The 20,159-nt window shown below is 47.1% G+C and overlaps 1 protein-coding gene across 1 annotated transcript; it reads right to left on the bottom strand.

Annotated features, from left to right (window-relative positions):
• Positions 1-164: 164 nt before the first annotated feature.
• Positions 165-19,846, bottom strand: Atp6v1e1 (ATPase H+ transporting V1 subunit E1). Its single transcript, XM_052718993.1, has 9 exons — positions 19,687-19,846; positions 15,300-15,365; positions 13,505-13,614; positions 12,553-12,619; positions 8,208-8,297; positions 7,458-7,526; positions 5,377-5,471; positions 2,690-2,777; positions 165-680 (listed from the first exon to the last, which is right to left on the bottom strand). The coding sequence occupies exons 1-9, from the start codon at positions 19,717-19,719 to the stop codon at positions 618-620; spliced, it is 681 nt and encodes a 226-aa protein (XP_052574953.1). The 5' UTR covers positions 19,720-19,846; the 3' UTR covers positions 165-617.
• Positions 19,847-20,159: the final 313 nt, after the last annotated feature.

Genomic DNA, 20,159 nt, shown 5'->3' on the forward strand with positions numbered 1-20,159 from the left:
GTGGTAGGGTCTTCTTTGTTGCCCAGACTGGCCCCCAACAATCCTTTCACCACAGCTGGGACCACAGATGTGTGTGTGTGTGACTGTGCCCAGCAGAACTCACAATGCATGTCACTGTGCCCAGCACAAACTCACAGTACCTTACAAAAAAAACAACAACCAAATCCACATAAACCTTTTGTTTTAATAAATAAAGAGTATTTGTGGCTTAGATTTTAAATCACGTTTACAGATAAGGAAAACCAGACCCAAATAGTAACAGTGAAGCTGGTGTTGTTGGAGGAACGTGAGCCCAGCATGCACTTTACACCCGAAGAGCAGGGGACAGCATGCACAACTCACTCTAGATGACTAGGAGCAGAGAAGGAATGGGTCCTTGGGGAGGGCCACGCAGCATCATCTGACCCCTCCCATCCTGCTCAGAACCAGTGCACAGCTGTGCTGTCAGATGAGCTGGGGCTGGGCTCCTGTCCACACCAAGTGGCCTGGCCCTTCTGTTGACACTGGGCATGAGCTGCAGAGGGTATCCACTGATTACCAGGATTAGAACAGAAAGAGGAAGCCACACAGATATCTGCTTCTCCAGTATAGCCTCGATGAACTGCATCTCCCCCAGCTCAGTCCAGAAACTTCCTATTGGCATTTGCACCAAACAAGGCTCCCCGGACCTCCGGCATCATCTGTAAGGAAGGCAGTCAGTAAATAAGGACCTCAGACAGGGGACCGCCACAGGGGAAAGTCGGAGCTAAGCACATGGGACCTGTCCTATCTGCTGCCCTGTGCCAGAGGCACTTAAGCAGTCACACTATGTGCTAACACCAACTGCTCACAAAAAGGCAGGAGAGGAAAGGCCTGAAGTTATTACTGAACTTTCTTGGAGACAAGGTCTCAATCTTAGCTCAGACTGGCCTCAGACACAGTAATCCTACCCCAGCTTCCCAAGTGGCAACTCTACCCTGTCTGACTACTCTGTTTTTTGAGAGACAGTTCTTTGTGTAGCCCTGGCTGTCTAGGAACTCACTCTATAGACTAGGCTAGGCTTGGAACTCAAGAGAGATTTGGTTGCCTCTAGGCATGCACTATCACACCTGGCCTAAACTACACACTAAACCAGGGATTAAGAAAGTTAGCAGTGCGGCTGCTGACCACCATGTCTGGAAGATGACCGGCCTTTCTTTTGCAGAGCTGCCAGCTTAAGTCGTGCTGGGATCAAGAAAAATGGGCCTTGGCAGTTCGTGTTCCTGGAGTTGTATCCATGCCAGTGGATGTCCACACGCTCCAGAAGAGAATTTGACATTGCTGCCGCCGTTGTTGCTGTTATAGCAGTGGCGGCCACCGCTGCTACTGTTTCTGGGATTACCATATCATAACTGGTTACTACAGCTAGCACAGTGGAGACCTTGGCAGCAAAAGTAGCTACCACAGTTAATTAATTTTTCATTCTATTGGGCATGATAAATTTAATTCAATAGTTATATACAATTTGATTGGCTTTGAAAACTATAAATTTATAAACTCAAGATCCATTTGCTTATGGGATACCATCTTACAAGGACTCCAATTTGCAGTAAGGCTCGTTAAGGCAGGGAATGGCTGTTGCCTTTAGCCTACTGGCTATGGGTGAGATAGGACCTCTGTTAGTCTTTTCTGTGTCAAACACACAGATTGCAAGCCCAGTGCCACTTTGAGATCTTTGGCAACAATTAACTCTGCAGCTCACACACAATTGAGCCTGTATGATTATGAGTATTCAGAGACGGGTAATGCCTGGGGGGCGCTCATTAACCTAAGACAGAGCGCCTGTGTGGCCTGGGCAGGCGTCTCCATGACAGGTAAGGTGACCTGCTGACGTCCCATGCAACCTAAGTCAGAAGCTCATTTTCTAGTAAAAGGGGGACCTGTAGGGTCCTAGCCCCCGTTTTGGGTAACTGTTGCCTTGCTTGCTGACCTTGACCTTGATATCCTCCCTATGCTAATTCCCTGCCTGGTTCCACCCTCCTGAATGCTTAAGGGAAGTTCCTTGTCTGTGTATCCTGCATAATGGGCATTAACAGTTTAGATGCAAGATTGTAAAACAACGGTAGCGAACTTCTGCCCTCTGGTGTTCTCCCATTGTGCTGTAAGCCTATATTTAAGACCTCCTCCCTCCTTCAATAAACGGCATTCAGCAAAAAAAAAAAAAAAAAAAAAAAAAAGTTAGCAGTGCGGCTGTTGACCACCATGCCTGGAAGATGACTGGCCTGTGTTTCCTGGAGTTCAGTGTGCGAGTGTGAAAACGTGAGAACCAGCAGCCTCGCACTCACTTTGAAAGGCCTGTGTTCTCTGCAGTCCTTGAGAGTGAGTGCCAGCTTGGTGTAGACTAGTCCTTTACACTATGTGAAGATATTTCAAGGTGATTGCTTTAATAAAAAGCTAAACAGCCAATAGCTAGGCAGAATTTCTGGGGCAGTGAGGAGTCGCCAGCCAGACATGGAGGAAGCAGGAAAGCAATGTGGGCAGAGTATAGGTAATAAAGCCACGAGGCAGGAAGTAAATTAATGGAAATGGGTTAATTTAAGTTGTAAGAGCTAGTTAGAAACAAGCCTAAGCTATCAACCGAGCTTTCACAATTAATAAGAAGTCTGTGTGGTTATCTGGGAGCTGGCAGGTGGGATCAGCCAACAGGTAACCAGAATTCTTCTGCACTCACCTGTTGGGCTATGAGGTCCAGCCGGCTTTCCAGAGTGTTGGAAACCTTTATCTTGCGATCCCCATTATAGATTTCAACTCCACCAGCTCTACAGAGAACACAGGAAATAACAGGCTTGACCAGCTGTGCCTCCATGACGCTTACACCACTTCCTTGGCACAAGGTGGCCTAGGCAAGTGAAGTGCACAACAGGGCAACAGGCTTGACATTTATTCAACAGCTTCAGTGAGACCTTACACACAACACCAAGTCCCTGCTGAGCACAGCCATGTGGTTACATCATGCTGTTCAGTTACAGCCAGGCCTCCCCGGCTAGGTGGAAACTGGTTTCAGTGATCACAGCTCTGAATCAACAGGACTCCGGGGAGGAGGCACTTGCATGCTGCTGAGAGACAGGGAGGGCGGATGACTCAACATCCTTAACAGCCTATTATCTGCCTCTAGTCATCCCACTCAATGCCTCTCAGCACTCAAGAGGTGTACAGAGGTCAACTATATTACAAAGAACCACGGGCAACAAGATTCACCCACGACCACTTCTGTCAATTACTGAGATAAACGGACCATCAGACAGGGCCTGGATGATGTTTGAGATAACACCTCACTAGGTAGTGCAGGCTAGCCTGGGACTCACCATCATGCACAGGCTGGGAAAGGTTTTGCACTTTCTCCTTGGGACATTTCAGTGATGATGATGATGGCCACAGACACACCCACTTCCCCCTCTGATTCTCCTCAATGGCAAGACGGTGCTTTGCTAAGATCCTGACTCCTGGTTGTTTGCTTTTGGGGGAATGTGAGGATAGTAGGAGATGAATAAGCAAAAGTGTTCTAGGCAAGCACTGAATGTCAGCTTTGGTTCTCTCTCTCTTTGTGTTTTGAGACAGGGTCTCCCTATACAGTCCAAACTGGCCTCCAACACTCTACCCTTGATCTGAGCCAAAAGGCTGAGCAACGATAAACTAACTATCCCACCTCAGCCTCCTGAGTGTGAGCCACCATGCTGGGCTAAGCCTACATACAGCTTTTGTTTTTTTTCCGAGACAAGGTTTCTCTGTGTAACCCTGGCTGACGGGGAACTCGCTTGGTAGATCAGACTGGCCTTGTACTCAAGAGATCCGCCTGCCTCTGCCCCTAAGTGCTGGGATTAAAGGCACATTGCCACCAGTGCCCGGCTCTGGCTGCATTTAAAAAAAAAAAAAGCTCGGGCAGTGGTGGTGCACGCCTTTAATCCCAGCACTTGGGAGGCAGAGGCAGGTGGATCTCTGTAAGTTTGAGACCAGCCTGGTCTACAGACCTAGTCCAAGACAGGCTCCAAAGCTACAGAGAAACCCTGTCTCGAAAAACAAAACAAAAGAAAAAAATCTCAGGCCGGTCATGAACTCTTGACAATCTACTGCTTCAGCATCCCAAGTCTTCAATTACTGTCAAGTGCTACCATGCCAGCTTTCCCTGTGAGTTTATTCAGAACTATTAGTATACCTGCCTATGGCAGTGGTGTCTCAGATCTGAAGATGCTATCCAATGGTACAGTACTATACTGTATATATAATGGTACTATACACAGGTACACTCACTTCCACGAAGCAGACCCTCTACTCCTGAGTTACGCCCCAGCCCAACCGTTACTATTCTGATCTCGGAAATTCAAAACACATAGGATGGCAAGCACTCCAGCGGTATCAGCCTCTGAGCCTCATGTCTTTTTCACTGTCTGCTCTGTTTCCACAGCACACCAGCACCAGGGAGTGCTGCCTAGACATCAGCTCATTTGAAGTCCTAAGAGCGGTAGGTAGCTGTACTTCAAATCAATGGCGTCAGCTGGGCACGGTGAGCCAGGCCATAACCCTAGCCTCCTGATTTCAGATTGCTGGAAACAAGACCAACTTGGTCTACAGAGTGAAATCCTGTCTCATCCAGTCACCACCAGAAAAACCAAAACAAAAAGAAGTCAAGGCTCAGTGAGATTAAGTAAGGGTCCAACACTGCTGGGTCAGTACTCGGCAGAGTAGGGAAGGAAACCCACATCCGAGTCATCGCGATGTTCATGACCTCCCGGGTTCCACCTGGAGTAGCAAGAAATGAAACAAAACCCCAAAGCCCCAATCTAATTTTACATTCCTAAGCCTCCTACCCTTTCCATTCAGTTTAAAATGTGTCCCAAGATTCTGCCCCAGGTCAGGCAGTGGCAGCAAGGTGACATCAGACAGACACCACTGCCCAAACGGGGAGTTTCTAATGTGTACCCCAACTGCACTGTTACTTCCTCAGTTGGAAGAAACCTTGTAGTTACTTGACCGGAAGGCAGCTGTGGGCACCTGCTCTGGGCACGGACTCTCACTTCCCTAGGGCTAGTCTCCACACTTCCCACAGAAGCCTCACCCAGCTCTGGGCAGTGAAGCGCCACCACTCTGACCACAGACGAGCTTCCAGTAACCAGGGAGAACGGGAGCCCTGGCAGCAGCCAGCCACGGGCACCTGGGGACACAACCACACCTCTGTCCTGCAGCAAAGACCTCCCCAAAAAAACACTTTCTTATTTAGGGTTGAGTAGTAAAGCAGGTATGGGTTCTACCACTGAGCCACCCCCCACCCCCCCAACAGCAACAACCACCACTTTGTAAAAGGCTGGCACCACAGCCATTCCCACAGCAGGCAGCCCATTCAACAACAGGAAGTCTCCTTACATTTCCTCAGGCAGGTAGGCCTCCTGGTCAATTTGGACATCAACATCTTTTTTGGTGGCAATTTTATACATAGGAATTGCTTTCTGTACTGCGGCCTGGGGGGAAAACCAAACAAAAAACAATGAAAGATTTTCAAGTGAAAGCAAACTTGGCTGCTGATCACATGTTGTAAGGTGGGGTTTTGTTTCATTTCTTGCTACTCCAGGTGGAACCCGGGAGGTCATGAACATCGAGACACATGCACACAGCAGGGAGGGAGGGAGGGAGAGACGGGCTCATCTGTGAAGATCATGGGTCTGGCGACTGAATGAACACACCAGGGACAGCGCCACAAGGCTCAGGTGTGAGGTGTGGGGCAGCACACCATGTGGTATCAGGAGCGTGGTGGAGGTTGGGCTGCTGGCCTGACCTGCAGAAGTGAGGACTCAGCACTTACTGAAGAGGTGCAATCCACACCCCTTACGGCAGCTACTACAGAGTATTGGGCTGGAAGGCTGGTTGGGATTAAGAACAAAGTCTGCTCTTCCAGAGGGCTGAGATTTGATTCCAGCACCCACAAGGCAGCTCACAACCATCTGTGACTCCAGTACCAGGGGACCCACCACCCTCTTCTGGCCTAGGAGAGCACCAGACACACAGGTGGTGCATAAACATACAGGCAGGCAGAATACCCACACACAATTTTTTAATTAAAAGAAAGTACTGTCAGGTATGAAGAGATAGATACAAGAACCTTTATGCACTTGTGGGTAGAAATGTAAAACACAAGGCAGAGGCAGGCGGATCTCTGTGAGTTCAAGGCCTGCCTGGTCTACAGAGAGAAACCCTGTCTTGAAAAATCCTGGAGGGTGAGATGTAAAACACAACTGCCTAGGAAACTGTATGGCCCTTCCTAAAAAATCCAACAGACTAAGCTGCTGCTGCTGGTGGTGGCGGCGGCGGCGGCGGCGGCGGCGGCGGCGGCGGCGGCGGCGCAGCCTTTAATCCCAGCACTTGGGAGGCAGAGGCAGGTGGATCTCTGTTGAGTTCGAGGCCAGCCTGATCTACAAAGTGAGTTCTAGGACAGCCAGGACTGTTATACAGAGAAACTCTGTCTCGGGGAAAATAAAACTCCAACAGACTGAACTTACTTAGGCATCTGGTCACTGCAGCCACTCCAGAGACCTTTGGATGTAAGTCTCAAAGGTAAGCAGTGCCCGGGCACACAGTGACTTCTCAACTGTGGCTACTCTACCGGAACAGCAATAAAAGCAAACTTCTGCTTTCAAAAATCTAAGTACAAATTGGAGGGCCAGGCTCGGTGACACACCTTTAGTCCCAGCACTTGGAAGCTAGCTCTCTGTGAATTCAAGGCCGGCCTGGTCTACATAACAAGTTCCAAGCCAGCCAGAAACCAAGACAGAATAAGTGACCGTCACAGAGAATGGATAAGCAAAATATAGAGCACCTTAAACTATTTCTTTTTACAGTATTTGTGTGTGCATAGAGGTCAGACACCTCGCAGGGGTCAGCCCTGGTCTTCCATGTGGCTTTACCTACTGAGCCACCTTGCCTGTGTGTAGTCTATTTTAGATGCTGGAGAATCACTCACTGCCTTGGCTAGTTTTACCTCAACTTGACACAAGCTAGAGTCACTTGGAAAGAGGGATTCTCAATTAGGAAAATGTCTCCCTAAGACTGGCCTGTAGGTAAGTCTGTAGGGCATTTTCTTAATCAGTGGTAGATGTGGAAGGGCTCAGCCCACTGTGAGTGGTGACACCCATGGGCTGGTGGTCCTGAGTGCTCTAAAGCAGGGTGTGGTGACATGCCTTCAAATCCACCGGGAGGCAGAAGTACGAGGATCTATGAGTTCAAGGCCAGCTTGTTCTACATAGTAAGTTCCAGGTCAGCCAGGAATAGATACATAATGAGACCCCATTTCAAAACAAACACACACACAAACAAAGCAGGGTGAGCAAGCCAGTAAGCAGCACCCCTCCACAGCCTCCGCATCAGTTCCTGCCTCCAGGTTCCTGCCTTGTCTACCCTCAGTGGTAACATCTGTGACACTTCACCCCGTTTCCAACAACTAAGTTCTGTACCTTCACCAAAGGGAAATCTTGTTTTCTGCAGCGCACAATCATCCGAGGTTCCAACAGCTGGTACAAGCCCTGGAAAACGCAATCAGAGTTGGTAGTGGGAAACAGAGCACAACAGTGTCTTGGAGTTCTTCCCAGTGTCACCTAGGAAGCTCTGCAAAGACAACATGCAGTATGAGAACAGAGAGCACACCTTGGATTTGGGTTAACACTAGACACAGGCTGGAACCAGAGACTTTCAATGGTCAACCAAATTCCTACGGAGTCCTATTAACCAGACTGAGAACAAATACTCTGCATGAACATGAGTAAAATAAAAGATTCATAACCCAGAAGCAAACAATTTTGTTTGCTTGAACTTTTTTTTTTTTTTTTTTTTTTTTTTGCAGTACTAGGCACTGAACCTGAGGGTTATCCACAAGCTATGCAAGTATGTCTGCCCTTAGCACCAAGCTATGTCCTCAACACTAAACATGGGTTTAAAGCCAGGTATTTCAAAGGTCAAATCAAAGTACAGACGTGTAAAGCTGCAGGCAACAGCTGGATTTGACTAGAGAGTTAGAAAGGACTTATACAATTATAGGAAATAGTCTCAGACAGACAGACAGATGTCGCCACCTTGTGTAGCACACAGACAGGAACGAGGAAGGGAAAAGAAGCGGAGGTGGGAAACCCGAGCTGGCCCCTGACAGACAGACGTTCAAGGCTCTCAGGACTGCAGCTGTGCTTGGCCAACTTGGCATAGAAGCATACCTGGAGGACCAGCCCATCCAGCAGCACCTGGTATCTGGTTGTGTCTTTTACCACCTTGCTGAGTCTTTGCTTTGCCTCATTTAGCAGATCCTACAAAGAATGGAAAGAAAAAGCATTGTATCTACCCATCACAGCTCATGCCCACCACCTCACATCCACTGCTGGGTTTTCACTAAACACACATCCTGAGACACATGATAATGTAGGTGTCTGTGTTACACACACTGCTAAGAAACTAAGTCTCATGCCTTTAATCCCAGCTCTCGGGAGGTGGATCTCTGTGAGTTCGAGCCTAGTCTGGTCTACAGAACGAGTTCCAGGTCAGCCAGGGCTGTTACACAGAGAAACCCTGTCTCAAGAAACAAAACCAAAAATGAAAACAAAAAAAGCAAGCAAGTAAGAAATGCTACCTTCGTTCCTCTGCCTGCCCAGTGCTAGGGACCAAACGCAAGGCCTGGACTTGCCATGCAAGTACTTTACCAGGAAACTAAATCCCTAGCCTAGGAAACACCATTTGGGTTTCTCTATGTATACCTGGTTGTCCTGGAACTTGCTCTATAGACCAGGCTGGCCTTGAACCCAGATGTCCGCCTGCCTCTACCTCCCTAGTGCTGGTGGGAAACACCACTCCTGTTATTAGAGTTCAGTCTAGCAAATCTGCTTGGCCCAGAAACCTATGGGACTGATGAACCCGAAAAGATCTACACAAGTGTAACTCCAATCCCGAGGTGGAAGGGGGACTGCTGTAAGCCTCTGAGGCCAGCTGGGACTACAACCAACACCTGGCCAGTACGGTGGTACATGCCTGCACTGCTAGGGCAGTGGAAAGATGACCAGGAGTCCAGGGCCTGACTCAACGACATAGGGTGTGGGGGCCCAAACTGCTCAGGGTCCGAGACTCTGAGCTCGCTTTACCCAGCAGGGCTGCATAAGGGGATGACTGGACCATGGGCCTGGTTACCACGTGATTGGAAGGGTCTACACTTGGCTGTATCTAGCAAGGGGGAGGTCTTTTGCCTCGCCCCTTGGCATTGTTATAAAAAGCCCTTTTGAATAAAGGTCTGGGCCTTGGGTATTGACCCAGGTCCTCCCGAAGCTATCCTGTGTTTCTGTCTTTCCTCTTGTTGGCTAGGCCTATCATTTCTAGTATTTCTTATCCCTCTCTCCTCAAGAGTGCCCTGGAAAAAGTGGGACCTGTCTTCCCACAATAAGGAGTTCTAGATTCTAGAACTATTGACACCTTGTCTCTAAACAAAGACAGCCAGGCGCACACACACCTTTAATCCCAGCACTCAGAAGACAGAGGCAGGCGGATTTCCGAGTTCAAGGCCAGCCTGTTCTACAGAGTGAGTTCCAGGACAGCCAAGCCCACGCAGAGAAAGGCTGGAATGTTTCTCTCCTAGGTTACAGTGATTCTGCACAATGTGGTTGCTTAAAACAGTCATACATCTAATTTCCTTTTTATTTTTTTATTTTTTTTTTGGTTTTTCGAGACAGGGTTTCTCTGTGTAGCTTTGCGCCTTTCCTGGAACTCTCTTTGGAGACCAGGCTGGCCTCGAACTCACAGAGATCCGCCTGGCTCTGCCTCCCGAGTGCTGGGATTTCCTTTTTATTTTTGACAGTCTCACTGTGTACCCGTGGCTGGCCTGGAACTCACAGTGACCCCCATCTTGGCCATCTGAATGCGGGGATGCACGCCCAGCTTCATGTGGTGCTGGGACCCAGTTACACCATTGCAAGAGCTCCCCAGACACGAGGCATGCTCAGTGCAGGTTCCAATTTCAGACACCCTAGTACACAGGCCTCCCAGATCCACCGAGTATTTGACTGTAGAATAAAAGAACTTTACAGAGTTCTCCTACTTCTGTTTTGTTTTTTGTTTTCTCAAGACAGGGTTTCTTCGTATAGCCCGGCTGTCCTGGAACTCAATATGTAGACCAGGCTGACCTCGAATTCAGATCCACCTGCCTCTGCCTCCTGAGTGCTGGGATTAAAGCCACTGTCTGGCTTAAATTTTTTTTACAAAAAACTTTAAGAAGTTTTCTGGGTCAAATCTGACATCAAACTATTATCAGAAGTACGTACACACACACACACCAAACTATTATCAGAAGTACGTATACGTGTGTACACACACACACACACACACACACACACACACACACACATACACACACAGAGGAAGAGGCTGGAGATTGGCTTGGCAGTTAAGGGCACTGGCTATTTTTGCAGAGTTTGATTCCCAGTACCCACAATGGTGGCTCCCAATTGTCTGTAGATCCATTTCTAGCAAGTCTGACACCATCTTCTGGGCTCCAAGGATTTCAGGCATACGCATGATACACAGACATACATACAAGCAATGAATTTTTTTAAAAAAATTCATAGGCTGGAGAGATGGCTCAGCGGTTAAGAGCAATGGCTGCTCTTCCAGAGGTCCTGAATTCAATTCCCAGCAACCACATTGTGGCTCATAACCATCTATAGTGGGATCTGATGCCTTCTTGTGGCATGAAATCGATAGAGCACTCACATACATAAAATAAATAAAAAAATCCATGAGAATAATGCATGAAAAAATTAATTTTTCTTTTTTTAGAGATAGGATCTTAACTTTGTAGCCCAAGCTGGCCTCAAACTCCCTATTATCTACACCATCAAGACCAGCTGGCTGTATGTGTGACACAGGGTCACTACAACCCAGGCTGGCCTTAACTCAGGCAATCCTCCTGCCTCCACCTGCTAAGTGCTGGTGTTACAGGTGGAGCCCTGTGAAGCTTGTGCCTCCAGAGCCAACAGTGACCCACCTGGCACCTTTCAGTCTCTCAACACAATTCAAGAACTCATTCCTGCCGGGCGGTGGTGGCGCACGCCTTTAATCCCACCACTCGGGAGGCAGAGCCAGGTGGATCTCTGTGAGTTCGAGGCCAGCCTGGGCTACCAAGTGAGTTCCAGGAAAAGGCGCAAAGCTACACAGAGAAACCCTGTCTGGGGGGGGGAAAAACAAAACAAAACAAAAAAAAAACAACTCATTCCTTCTGAACTAAGTGGTCCACGGCTATAGGTTTTCCTCTCCAAAAGGCCACACTTCTTTCTGAATGACGACGCTGTTTCCCTGTTAAATGGGGCCTATGCTCTCTCACACTATGTATACCATTTATGATACTGCCCTCTAAACAAAACAACAACAACAAACAGGATTTCTCTGTATAGCCCTATCTGTCCTGAAACTCACTGTACATCAGGCTGGCCTCAAACTCAGAATCCTCCGGCCTTTGCCTTCTATTGCTGGGATTAAAGGTTCGTACCTCCATCGCCTGGCTAGAACAATTTTTTTCTAAATTGAAAGGAGGAAGTGCTGTGGGATGTTCTGTATGGCAAATGTGTTGCTAATTAGTCAATAAATAAAACACTGATTGGCCATTGGCTAGGCAGGAAGTGTAGGCAGGACAAGGAGGAGAATAAAGCTGGGACGTGGAAGGCTGAGTGAGAGAGACACTGCCAGCTGCCATGATGACAAACAACATGTGAAGATGCCGGTAAGCCATGAGCCATGTGGCAAGGTATAGATTAATGGAAATGGATTAATTTAAGCTGTAAGAACAGTTAGCAAGAAGCCTGCCACGGCCATACAGTTTGTAACCAATATAAGTCTCTGTGTTTACTTGGTCGGGTTTGAGTGGCTGTGGGACTGGCAGGTGATAGAGATTTGTCCTGACTGTGGGCCAGGCAGAAAAACTCAAGCTACAAGGTGTGGCTCTTAGTGGCTCTATATTCAGCCCCTTCTTCATGCACTCACGTTTATTTTTTGCTGCTGTATGATCTAAAACTGTCTTGTATGCCATCAGCTTAAAAGGTCACCAAACTCAAGGCCAGACTCTTATCATGCCTGCATTTATTATTAATATCTAGTATAATGATTTGCTAAACAAGTGTTTTTCTACCCCAAAAAATGCTTATAAACCTGAGCGTGGTGGTGCATGCTTGCAACTCTGCGCTCAGAAGGCTCAGACTGGTTGGGTAGTGGTGACACATGCCTTTAATCCCAGCATTTGGGAGGCAGAGGCAGGTGGATCTCTGTGAGTTCAGGGCCAGGCTGGTCTACAGAGTGAGTTCCAGGACAGCCAGGACTGTTTCACAGAGAAACCCTGCCTTGAAAAACAAAACAAACAAAAAGATAGACTGGAGGATCATTATGCCAACTACCTATTGAGACACACTATCAACAAAGCAAACCAACCCAACCAAACACAAAACCCATTATTTCTAAATGTTAATTAGTGGTTATCATGAGAAAGTGAATGGGCATTTCACAGTTCCATAACCACTAGAGCTAAATACTCACAGTGATGAGGTCATCTCTTGCTCTGAGGACTTTGAGTCTGGCTTGATTCATCAGATTGGACATTTGACTACAAAAGGGATGGGAGAATATCAAAAACAATGACCACAGAAGAACACACAACTTCCCACGTAAGAGCAAAGGATGCTGGATAAACAGTAAGTCACCTGTCAGTAACCCTGTGGGTTTCCATGGTCTTTCACCCTTTTTATTCTTGTTTTTTGAGACAAGGTCTCACTGTGTAGCTCTGCTGGCCTGGAACCCAGAGCTCTTCCTCTGCCTCTGCTGGATTACAGGAGTGTACCACATGCCCAGCTCCTCTTTCACCTTTTGCTTTGGAGAGAAGCTGTAGCCCTGCTCATCCTTGCCATTTTTGAACTTGTGACTTCCAGACACTAGCTTCCACCCCAGCTAAGGTTTCTGTTCCAGTGACAGAACTCCACTAACTTGCTGAAGTGAAGAACTAGACTCCCTGTTCAAGGCCAGCCTGGTCTACAAAGTGAGTTTCAGGAAAGCCAAGGCTACACAGAGAAACCCTGTCTTGAAGGGGAAAAAAAAAAGAAAAGAAAAAAATAAAGAACTGGACTCTCAAACTGCTCTGGCTTGTCTCCATAGTTTTGAACTTTTTTTTGGATGAAGAGTAGATCTCGGGGGATGGAGTTTTGGTCCCTGAATAGGGTAAGCAAGCAGTGCCCCACTGAGCTACTCCCTATGACCTTGCTTCATTGACCTTCAAACCTTCCTAATGGCCAAGGGCATGGCTCAGCTGGTTGGTGGAGTGTGTGGACAACACAAGGCCCTGGAGTTGATCTCCAGCACTGCATAAATCACACATGGTGGCACACGCCTGCAGTCTCATGGGGAGGTGGAAGCAGGAGGGTCAGCTAGCTCAGGCCAACCTGGGCTACAGACATATGCCTTCTTTAGTTCAGTGCATTAACTATCACCTCCTTACATTTTCTTCTGCTGTTCAATCTGCTTTTCTTTCTTCTCATAGTATTCCATAATCTTCAGTCTTTGGGTTTGCACCAGACGACCTTTCTCAATGTTGAACTCTTCTTCTGCCTAGGAAGAATTAACATACATCAATTCAGCACACTGGATTTGCCTGATCATTTTATTTTAAACATCCAGGAACCAGGAATACTTTGATATGTTTACTCATTCCCTATGTGAAACAGAAAATCTATTTTAACACTTATCCTCAAAGATACTTTCTTCTATTTTAATTAAAACATTTTATGTGCTAGAATTAAAGGTATATGCCAACACTGCCCTTCATAAAAATTGTTTTTAAACTTCAAGGCCTCTTCACCTACATAGAAATACAAGGTCAGCCTGTAGTACATGAGACCCTATCTAAAATAAGAACAAAAGAATTATAACTTTAGGAAAGTTACCGATTTAGTTATTCAAGGTTTGAAACAGGTATTTGAACTTTTACATTCTTTCTAAAAATTTATTATTTTAAATCATGTGTAGGTGTGTGCTAATGCTCATGGAGGCCAGAAGCATCCATCTGGATCCCCTGGAACTGGAGTTACAGACAGTTGTAAGTAAGCTGCCTAACACGGGTGCTGAGAATCGAACTCAGGTCCTCTGGACCAAGCAGTAAATGCTCTCAGCTGCTGAGCCATATCTCCAGCCCCTGAACTATCCATCACATTCTAAAATGAATGCTACCAAAAGACCTAGCTCATTTGGTAGAGTGCTTACATGCATGCAATTCAATCCCAGCATGCCATAAAACAGGTAAGGTAGTACATAATGATCCCAGCACCTGGGACATAGGAGTCAAGAAGAATAGGAGTTCAAGGTCATTTTTTCACTACATTGCTGAGTTAAGAGGCCAGCCTGGGAGACTGACGCCCTCAAGAGGAAAAGAAAGAAATGTGGCCCCCGGCAAAGAAGCTCAGAGGGTTAAGGCATTTGCCACCAAGTCTGAGGACCCGAGGTCCAAGGATCCACATGGCAGAGAGAGAACTCCAGAAAGTTTGAGCTCCACACATCCCACCCCCCAAAATAAATGCAGTTGGAAAAAAATTTAAGTGGCGCTGGAGAGACAGCTCAACTGTTAAAGGCACTCACTGCCCTTACAGAGGACCCGGGCTCAGTTCTGAGCAGCCATATCTGATAACTTTCCACTACCTCTAAGTCCAGTTACAAGGGACCCAACACCCTCTGGCCTCAAGGGTACCTGTATGCACATGGTGCATATAAATTCATGCAGTCTCATACACATACACACAAACAGTAAGTAAATCTGTTTTTAAGAGTTTCTTTTTAGGGCTGGAGAGATGGCTCAGAGGTTAAGAGCACTGACTGTTCTTCTAGAGGTCCTGAGTTCAATTCCCAGCAACCACATGGTGGCTCACAACCATCTGTAATGAGATCTGGTGCCCTCTTCTGGCCTGCAGGGATACATGCCGGCAGAACATTGTATACACAATAAATAAATCTTTAAAAAAAAAAAAAAAAGTTTCTTTTTAGCTGGGTGGTGGTGGTGCACACCTTAATTCTAGCATTTGGGAGGCAGAGGCAGGTGGACCTTTGTGAGTTTGAGGCTAGCCTGGTCTATAGAGCCAGTTCCAGGACAGTCAGGGTTATATGGAGGAACCTTATCTTAAGGCGGGGAAAAAAGACAAAGATATGTTCTCACTGATCAGATGTGATGTGAAACTAAACAATTTTAGCAGTAATAAATATTGCTTAGCATGAACCTTTAGATAACTAAAATTCGAAAATCTCACCTTTGCATCTATTTCTTCTGCTTTCTCATTGGCTTCTTGTTCGATGAAAGCCATCATGTGCTTAATCTGTGTGGGGAAAGACATTATGCTTTACGTCAGTAAGAGAAGACATTTAACTTTAGAGTCATGAGGTAATCACAAGAGGATTACCAAGTTCCAGGCCTGCCTTGTCTACAGGGAACTTTCCATGGCAGCCAGGGAAGCGGGTTCAAAGATGTCAGGAGGTACAAGACTGACTGCTCCTCTAAGTACCATCCGGAACAACCCGCACAACCAAGGACATCGGACGGAGCGGTTACCACAGGCGGCTCACTCCAGTTCCCTGAGTTTACTGCTCGTCCTCACCTCCAAGGTGTCTAGATACGCTCCACCCTCCACCTGTACCAATCTTCACATGGCAAACACCTCAGGCCCCAGCTTACCTGCCCGCCATATCCTGAACCTCCCACCGCTGTGCTCCTGGCACACTCTGCATGTACCTCCTCTACCAAGGACCTAACATCTGGAGGCTTTTCTCATTTTTCTTTATTATGTGTGTTGGTGGGTGTGCAGAGGCCACAGAGGCCAGCCATCTGTAGAGGTCAGCTCTCTGCTTCCACCATGTAGGCCCCAGGGATTGAACACGTCATCAGGCTTGGCATCGGGTGTTTCACCTGATAAGCCAGCTATCCTGGTTGGGTTTCTTGTCAACTTGACACAATGACACAAGCTAGAGTTAGTTATCTGAGAAGAGGGAACCCCAACTGAGAAAACTGTCCCCATGAGATTGGCCCGTAGGCAAGCCTGAACGACATTTCTTGATTAGTAATTGATGTGGGAGGGTCCAGCCCCACCAAGGGTGGGGCCACCTCTGGGCAGGTGTCCCTGGGATGTGTGGAAAAGCAGGCTGAACAAGCCAGGAGGAACAAACCCTTAAATAGTTTGTTCCATGGCCTGTTTCAGTCCCTGCCTCCAGGTTCCTGCCCTGATTGGACTGTGATACGTAAGTGTAATTGAAATAAACTCCTCTCCAAGTTGCTTTTGGTCATGCTGCTTTATCACAACAATAAAAATCCTCTAACTAAGATGGCTCATCAGTTAAGAGTACTGGCTGCTCTTCCAAAAAGATCCCAGTTCAATTCCTAGCACTCACATGGCACCTCACAACTGTCTGTAACTCCAAGATCCTCACACACATGCAGGCGAAATACCAATGCACATTAAAAAAGAAAGAGCGAGCCGGGCGGTGGTGGCGCACGCCTTTAATCCCAGCACTCGGGAGGCAGAGCCAGGTGGATCTCTGTGAGTTCAAGGCCAGCCTGGGCTACCAAGTGAGTTCCAGGAAAGGCACAAAGCTACACAGAGAAACCCTGTCTCGAAAAACCAAAAAAAAAAAAAAAAAAAAAAAAAAAAGAAAGAAATCCTAACTAAGACAGAAATAATAAATGGTATTTTTAAAAGTATTTAAAAAGCTGGGCATGGCAGCACGTACCTGTGATCCCTGCACTCAGGAAGCAGAGGCAGGTGGAAAGCTTTGTGAACCAGCCTGACCGCATAGTGAGAACCAGGCTCAAAACCATAAACATACTTTAATAAAGTGATCAGTGTTTATAAATGCTCCAAGATCCATCTGGCTTCCTGGGTGAAACCAATTCAAACCTGTATTCCCTGCCTTCCTTAGTTATGCTGGACCTCTTGGCTACAGATCTGCCTTGATCAGCTTAGCCTAGAGCAAAGGCGCTCATTTAAACTCAGGCCAGAGAAGCCTGTTTACAGTCAACCAAGATTCTAAGAAAATGAGTCAACCCCTAAAGGACATTTAACTCCACCCCCCAGCCAGAAAAAACAGACATTTAATGATGTGGGGTTTTGTTTTTTGTTTTTGTTTTTCTCTTTGCTATCCCACTAATAAGGTTTTTTGGAGTCTGGTCCCTTAGAAAATCTGATGTAATAAATGACCATACTCTCTAGACAAAACAAAACAAAACCACATTTAAAACTGTTGGGAGAAAGAGGACTCTAGGATTTTGTTTTGTTTTGTTTTTCGTGACAGAGTTTCTCTGTGTAGCCCTGGCTGTCCTGGAACTCACTCTGTAGACCAGGCAGACCTCAAACTCACAGAGATCCACCTACCTGTCTCTCAAGTGCTGAGATTAAAGGCGTGCACCACCACTGCCCAGCTAGAATCTAGGATTTCTTAAGCGCCTACTATATACTTGGCACTTGGCCTATATACTGCTGAGAATATATTGAATAAAACACATTGTCCTTGGCCTGGGAGTGCAGCTCACTGGTAGACCACTTGCCCACAAGACCTAGGTTGGAACCCTACTATCACAAAACAAAACAAGCCCTCAAAACACAAAAGACATGTTCTCAGGGGGGGGGGGGGGTGAGCACAGACTGTAGGCAGGATTTCTTCATTACTTCACCGCTTTGTTTCTGCACTATAGTTTTCCAGTGTAGGCCTTGGCCTCCCACACAGTTCTAACAAGGAGTAAGAAGGGAACTGGGCAGAGGGTGGACAAAAAAAAAAAAAAAAAAAAAAGGAACTGGATTGTGCCCGCTAAGAGCATGTGGAGGGTACTCTGCTTTTCCATTGCATCATGTTTTTCCTACGCTAAAAACCCAAAGCAGTAGCCGGGTGGTGGTGGCGCACGCCTTTAATCCCAGCACTCGGGAGGCAGAGGCAGGCGGATCTCTGTGAGTTCCAGGTCAGCCTGGTCTACAGAGCGAGATCCAGGAAAGGCACAAAGCTACACAGAGAAACCCTGTCTCGAAAACCAAAAACACCAAAGCAGTGGTAAATGTTCCTAAGCCCTGTTTTCTGTGAAAATACCGTAGGGTTTCTTAACCTTCTTCATGGATGTCACCCTACTCCCTTCTGTAACTGCCCCAGCTCCCTCTTCCCTCTCCACCCCACTCCCCAAAGAACCTTACTGTTCTTAATACATATAAGGATGAAATGAAACATATTTTTACCAACAAGATGGAAACATCAAAGACAAATACGCTGCTCATCTAGGAAGATTCACAAGCCAGTTAGTGGGCTTTAAGCAGGAGTTTCCTGGTTCTTGAAGAAAAAAATAGACTTCGTTTTCTAAACTATGCAGGCATTAAATTGCAGCTTTCAACTTCCTTTTCTGGAAACCCATATGCAGCTCCGGTGGAGAGATCTGCGTCTGCCATCCCAGCACTTGGGAGGCTGAGGCAGGGGACTACCTGGGTTACACATCACCAGGCTAGCCAGCACTACAAAACAAGAACTTACTTCAAAACACCAACGGAACCTCCCCAATATATAAATAAATAAATAATGAATAAATAAACAAGAAAGAGACAAGAAAACCTACTGGTAATGTGACCACTAAATGCAAAGTCCCTGGAGACCTTTTATCAGTCAGCTAGACAATGGGTTAGCACTTTTCTCTTGTCAGGGACCTGACAGCAGCACCCCGATTCTCCCTAGACTGTGCTTTATAAAGTTCCTTAATTTTGATTGAATTTAGATTCTGAAGTCGGGTTGTAAAGCCCAGGTGGCCTGAAATCATGATTCCGCCTGTTTCCGATGCATCTAGGACTACACGTGTCATCACAACTAGAATTATAGTATTCCAAATATTTAAAAACTCAATGTACAGCACATTTTAAAATATTAAGTAAATTTCCCCAAACTAATTATATGCATTAAAAAAAAAAAGGCCTTAAGCCAGGTACGCACTCAAGAGGCGAGGCATAAGAATCAAGGGGCCAAGTTCATCCTCGGTTACAAAGAATTGGACACCAGCCTGGGCTACAGGAGACCCTGCCTCAAAAAGAGGGCAGAGGAACTGACCCGAGCTCATGATTTGCTTAACATTTTCTATAAAATCTAACTCACCTAATTTGTGGCTTTTAAGCGCAATAAGGCTTTCTCAGCCGATAAATATTAATGGACACCTTAGGTTCATGATTATGACTTCCCCAGATGCATAACCCCGGTTCACACCACGAAGGTCCTCAAAAGGCCAGCTGCTCTTTCCCAACAGTCTCTTTCCTATCATAAAGGGTGGGACATTCCTTCGGGTTGGGAAAAAACAAAAACAGCTTTCAACCTCTGCACTAAATCCTGCCGGATTAAGCAGTGAAAACCCCAGGAAAAATGGGGTTGCCAAGATGGAAGGCAGAGTCAGTTGGAGGCTCCGGGACAGCAAGTGGAAGCAGGAGACCAGCGGTCACGTGAGACGCGCTGCAATCCCCTCTCCCCGGGTCCGCAAATCTTCCCTGCGCAAACTACTCGCCCTCAGAATCCGAGGTCCGAGGGGCTCCTCCGCAGAGCTCCTGCAGCCCTAAGACCCGGCTCTGCAGGAGCCAAACGCCAGCCCAACCCTCCGCACTGCGGCTGCGCGGCACCCAAGGCGGCCCTCACCTGCTTCTGCACGTCTGCGTCGCTGAGGGCCATGGCGAAGGCGAAGCTCGACCAGGAGACCGCTTCGAGTCTGGGCTTTAAATTGCGGCGGAGCAAACCCGAGACGAAAACCCAGCGCAGGAGTCCCCTTCCTTTACTTTATAACCGGCTTCCGGTTCCTGCCAGGTGACCAGGCGGCCAGAGCCTTCCCAACCAATAGAACGAGAACTGTACCCTCGGAAGTTCCGCCCTAGCCCCGCCCTTCCTCCCTAGCGCATGCGGGGACTGTCCATCCGGTTTTTTTTTTCCCTCCTCCCCCAGCTGACTCGTGACTGTCAAGGACAAAATACTCCGTAAGAGAAAGGGGAGTGCTTTAGAGATTCTTGTATCAGACTTTAATCAGAATTATTTATACTTATTCATCGATTGCTTTTGTAAAACAATTTTGTCTTTTTTTCCCGGGCTGGCCTTGAACTCCTGATCTTCTTGCCTCC

Source organism: Peromyscus californicus, unplaced genomic scaffold, assembly GCF_007827085.1.
Source record: "Peromyscus californicus insignis strain IS unplaced genomic scaffold, ASM782708v3 Scaffold_6__1_contigs__length_162567912, whole genome shotgun sequence".
In the NCBI taxonomy this organism is placed as follows: Eukaryota; Metazoa; Chordata; class Mammalia; order Rodentia; family Cricetidae; genus Peromyscus; species Peromyscus californicus.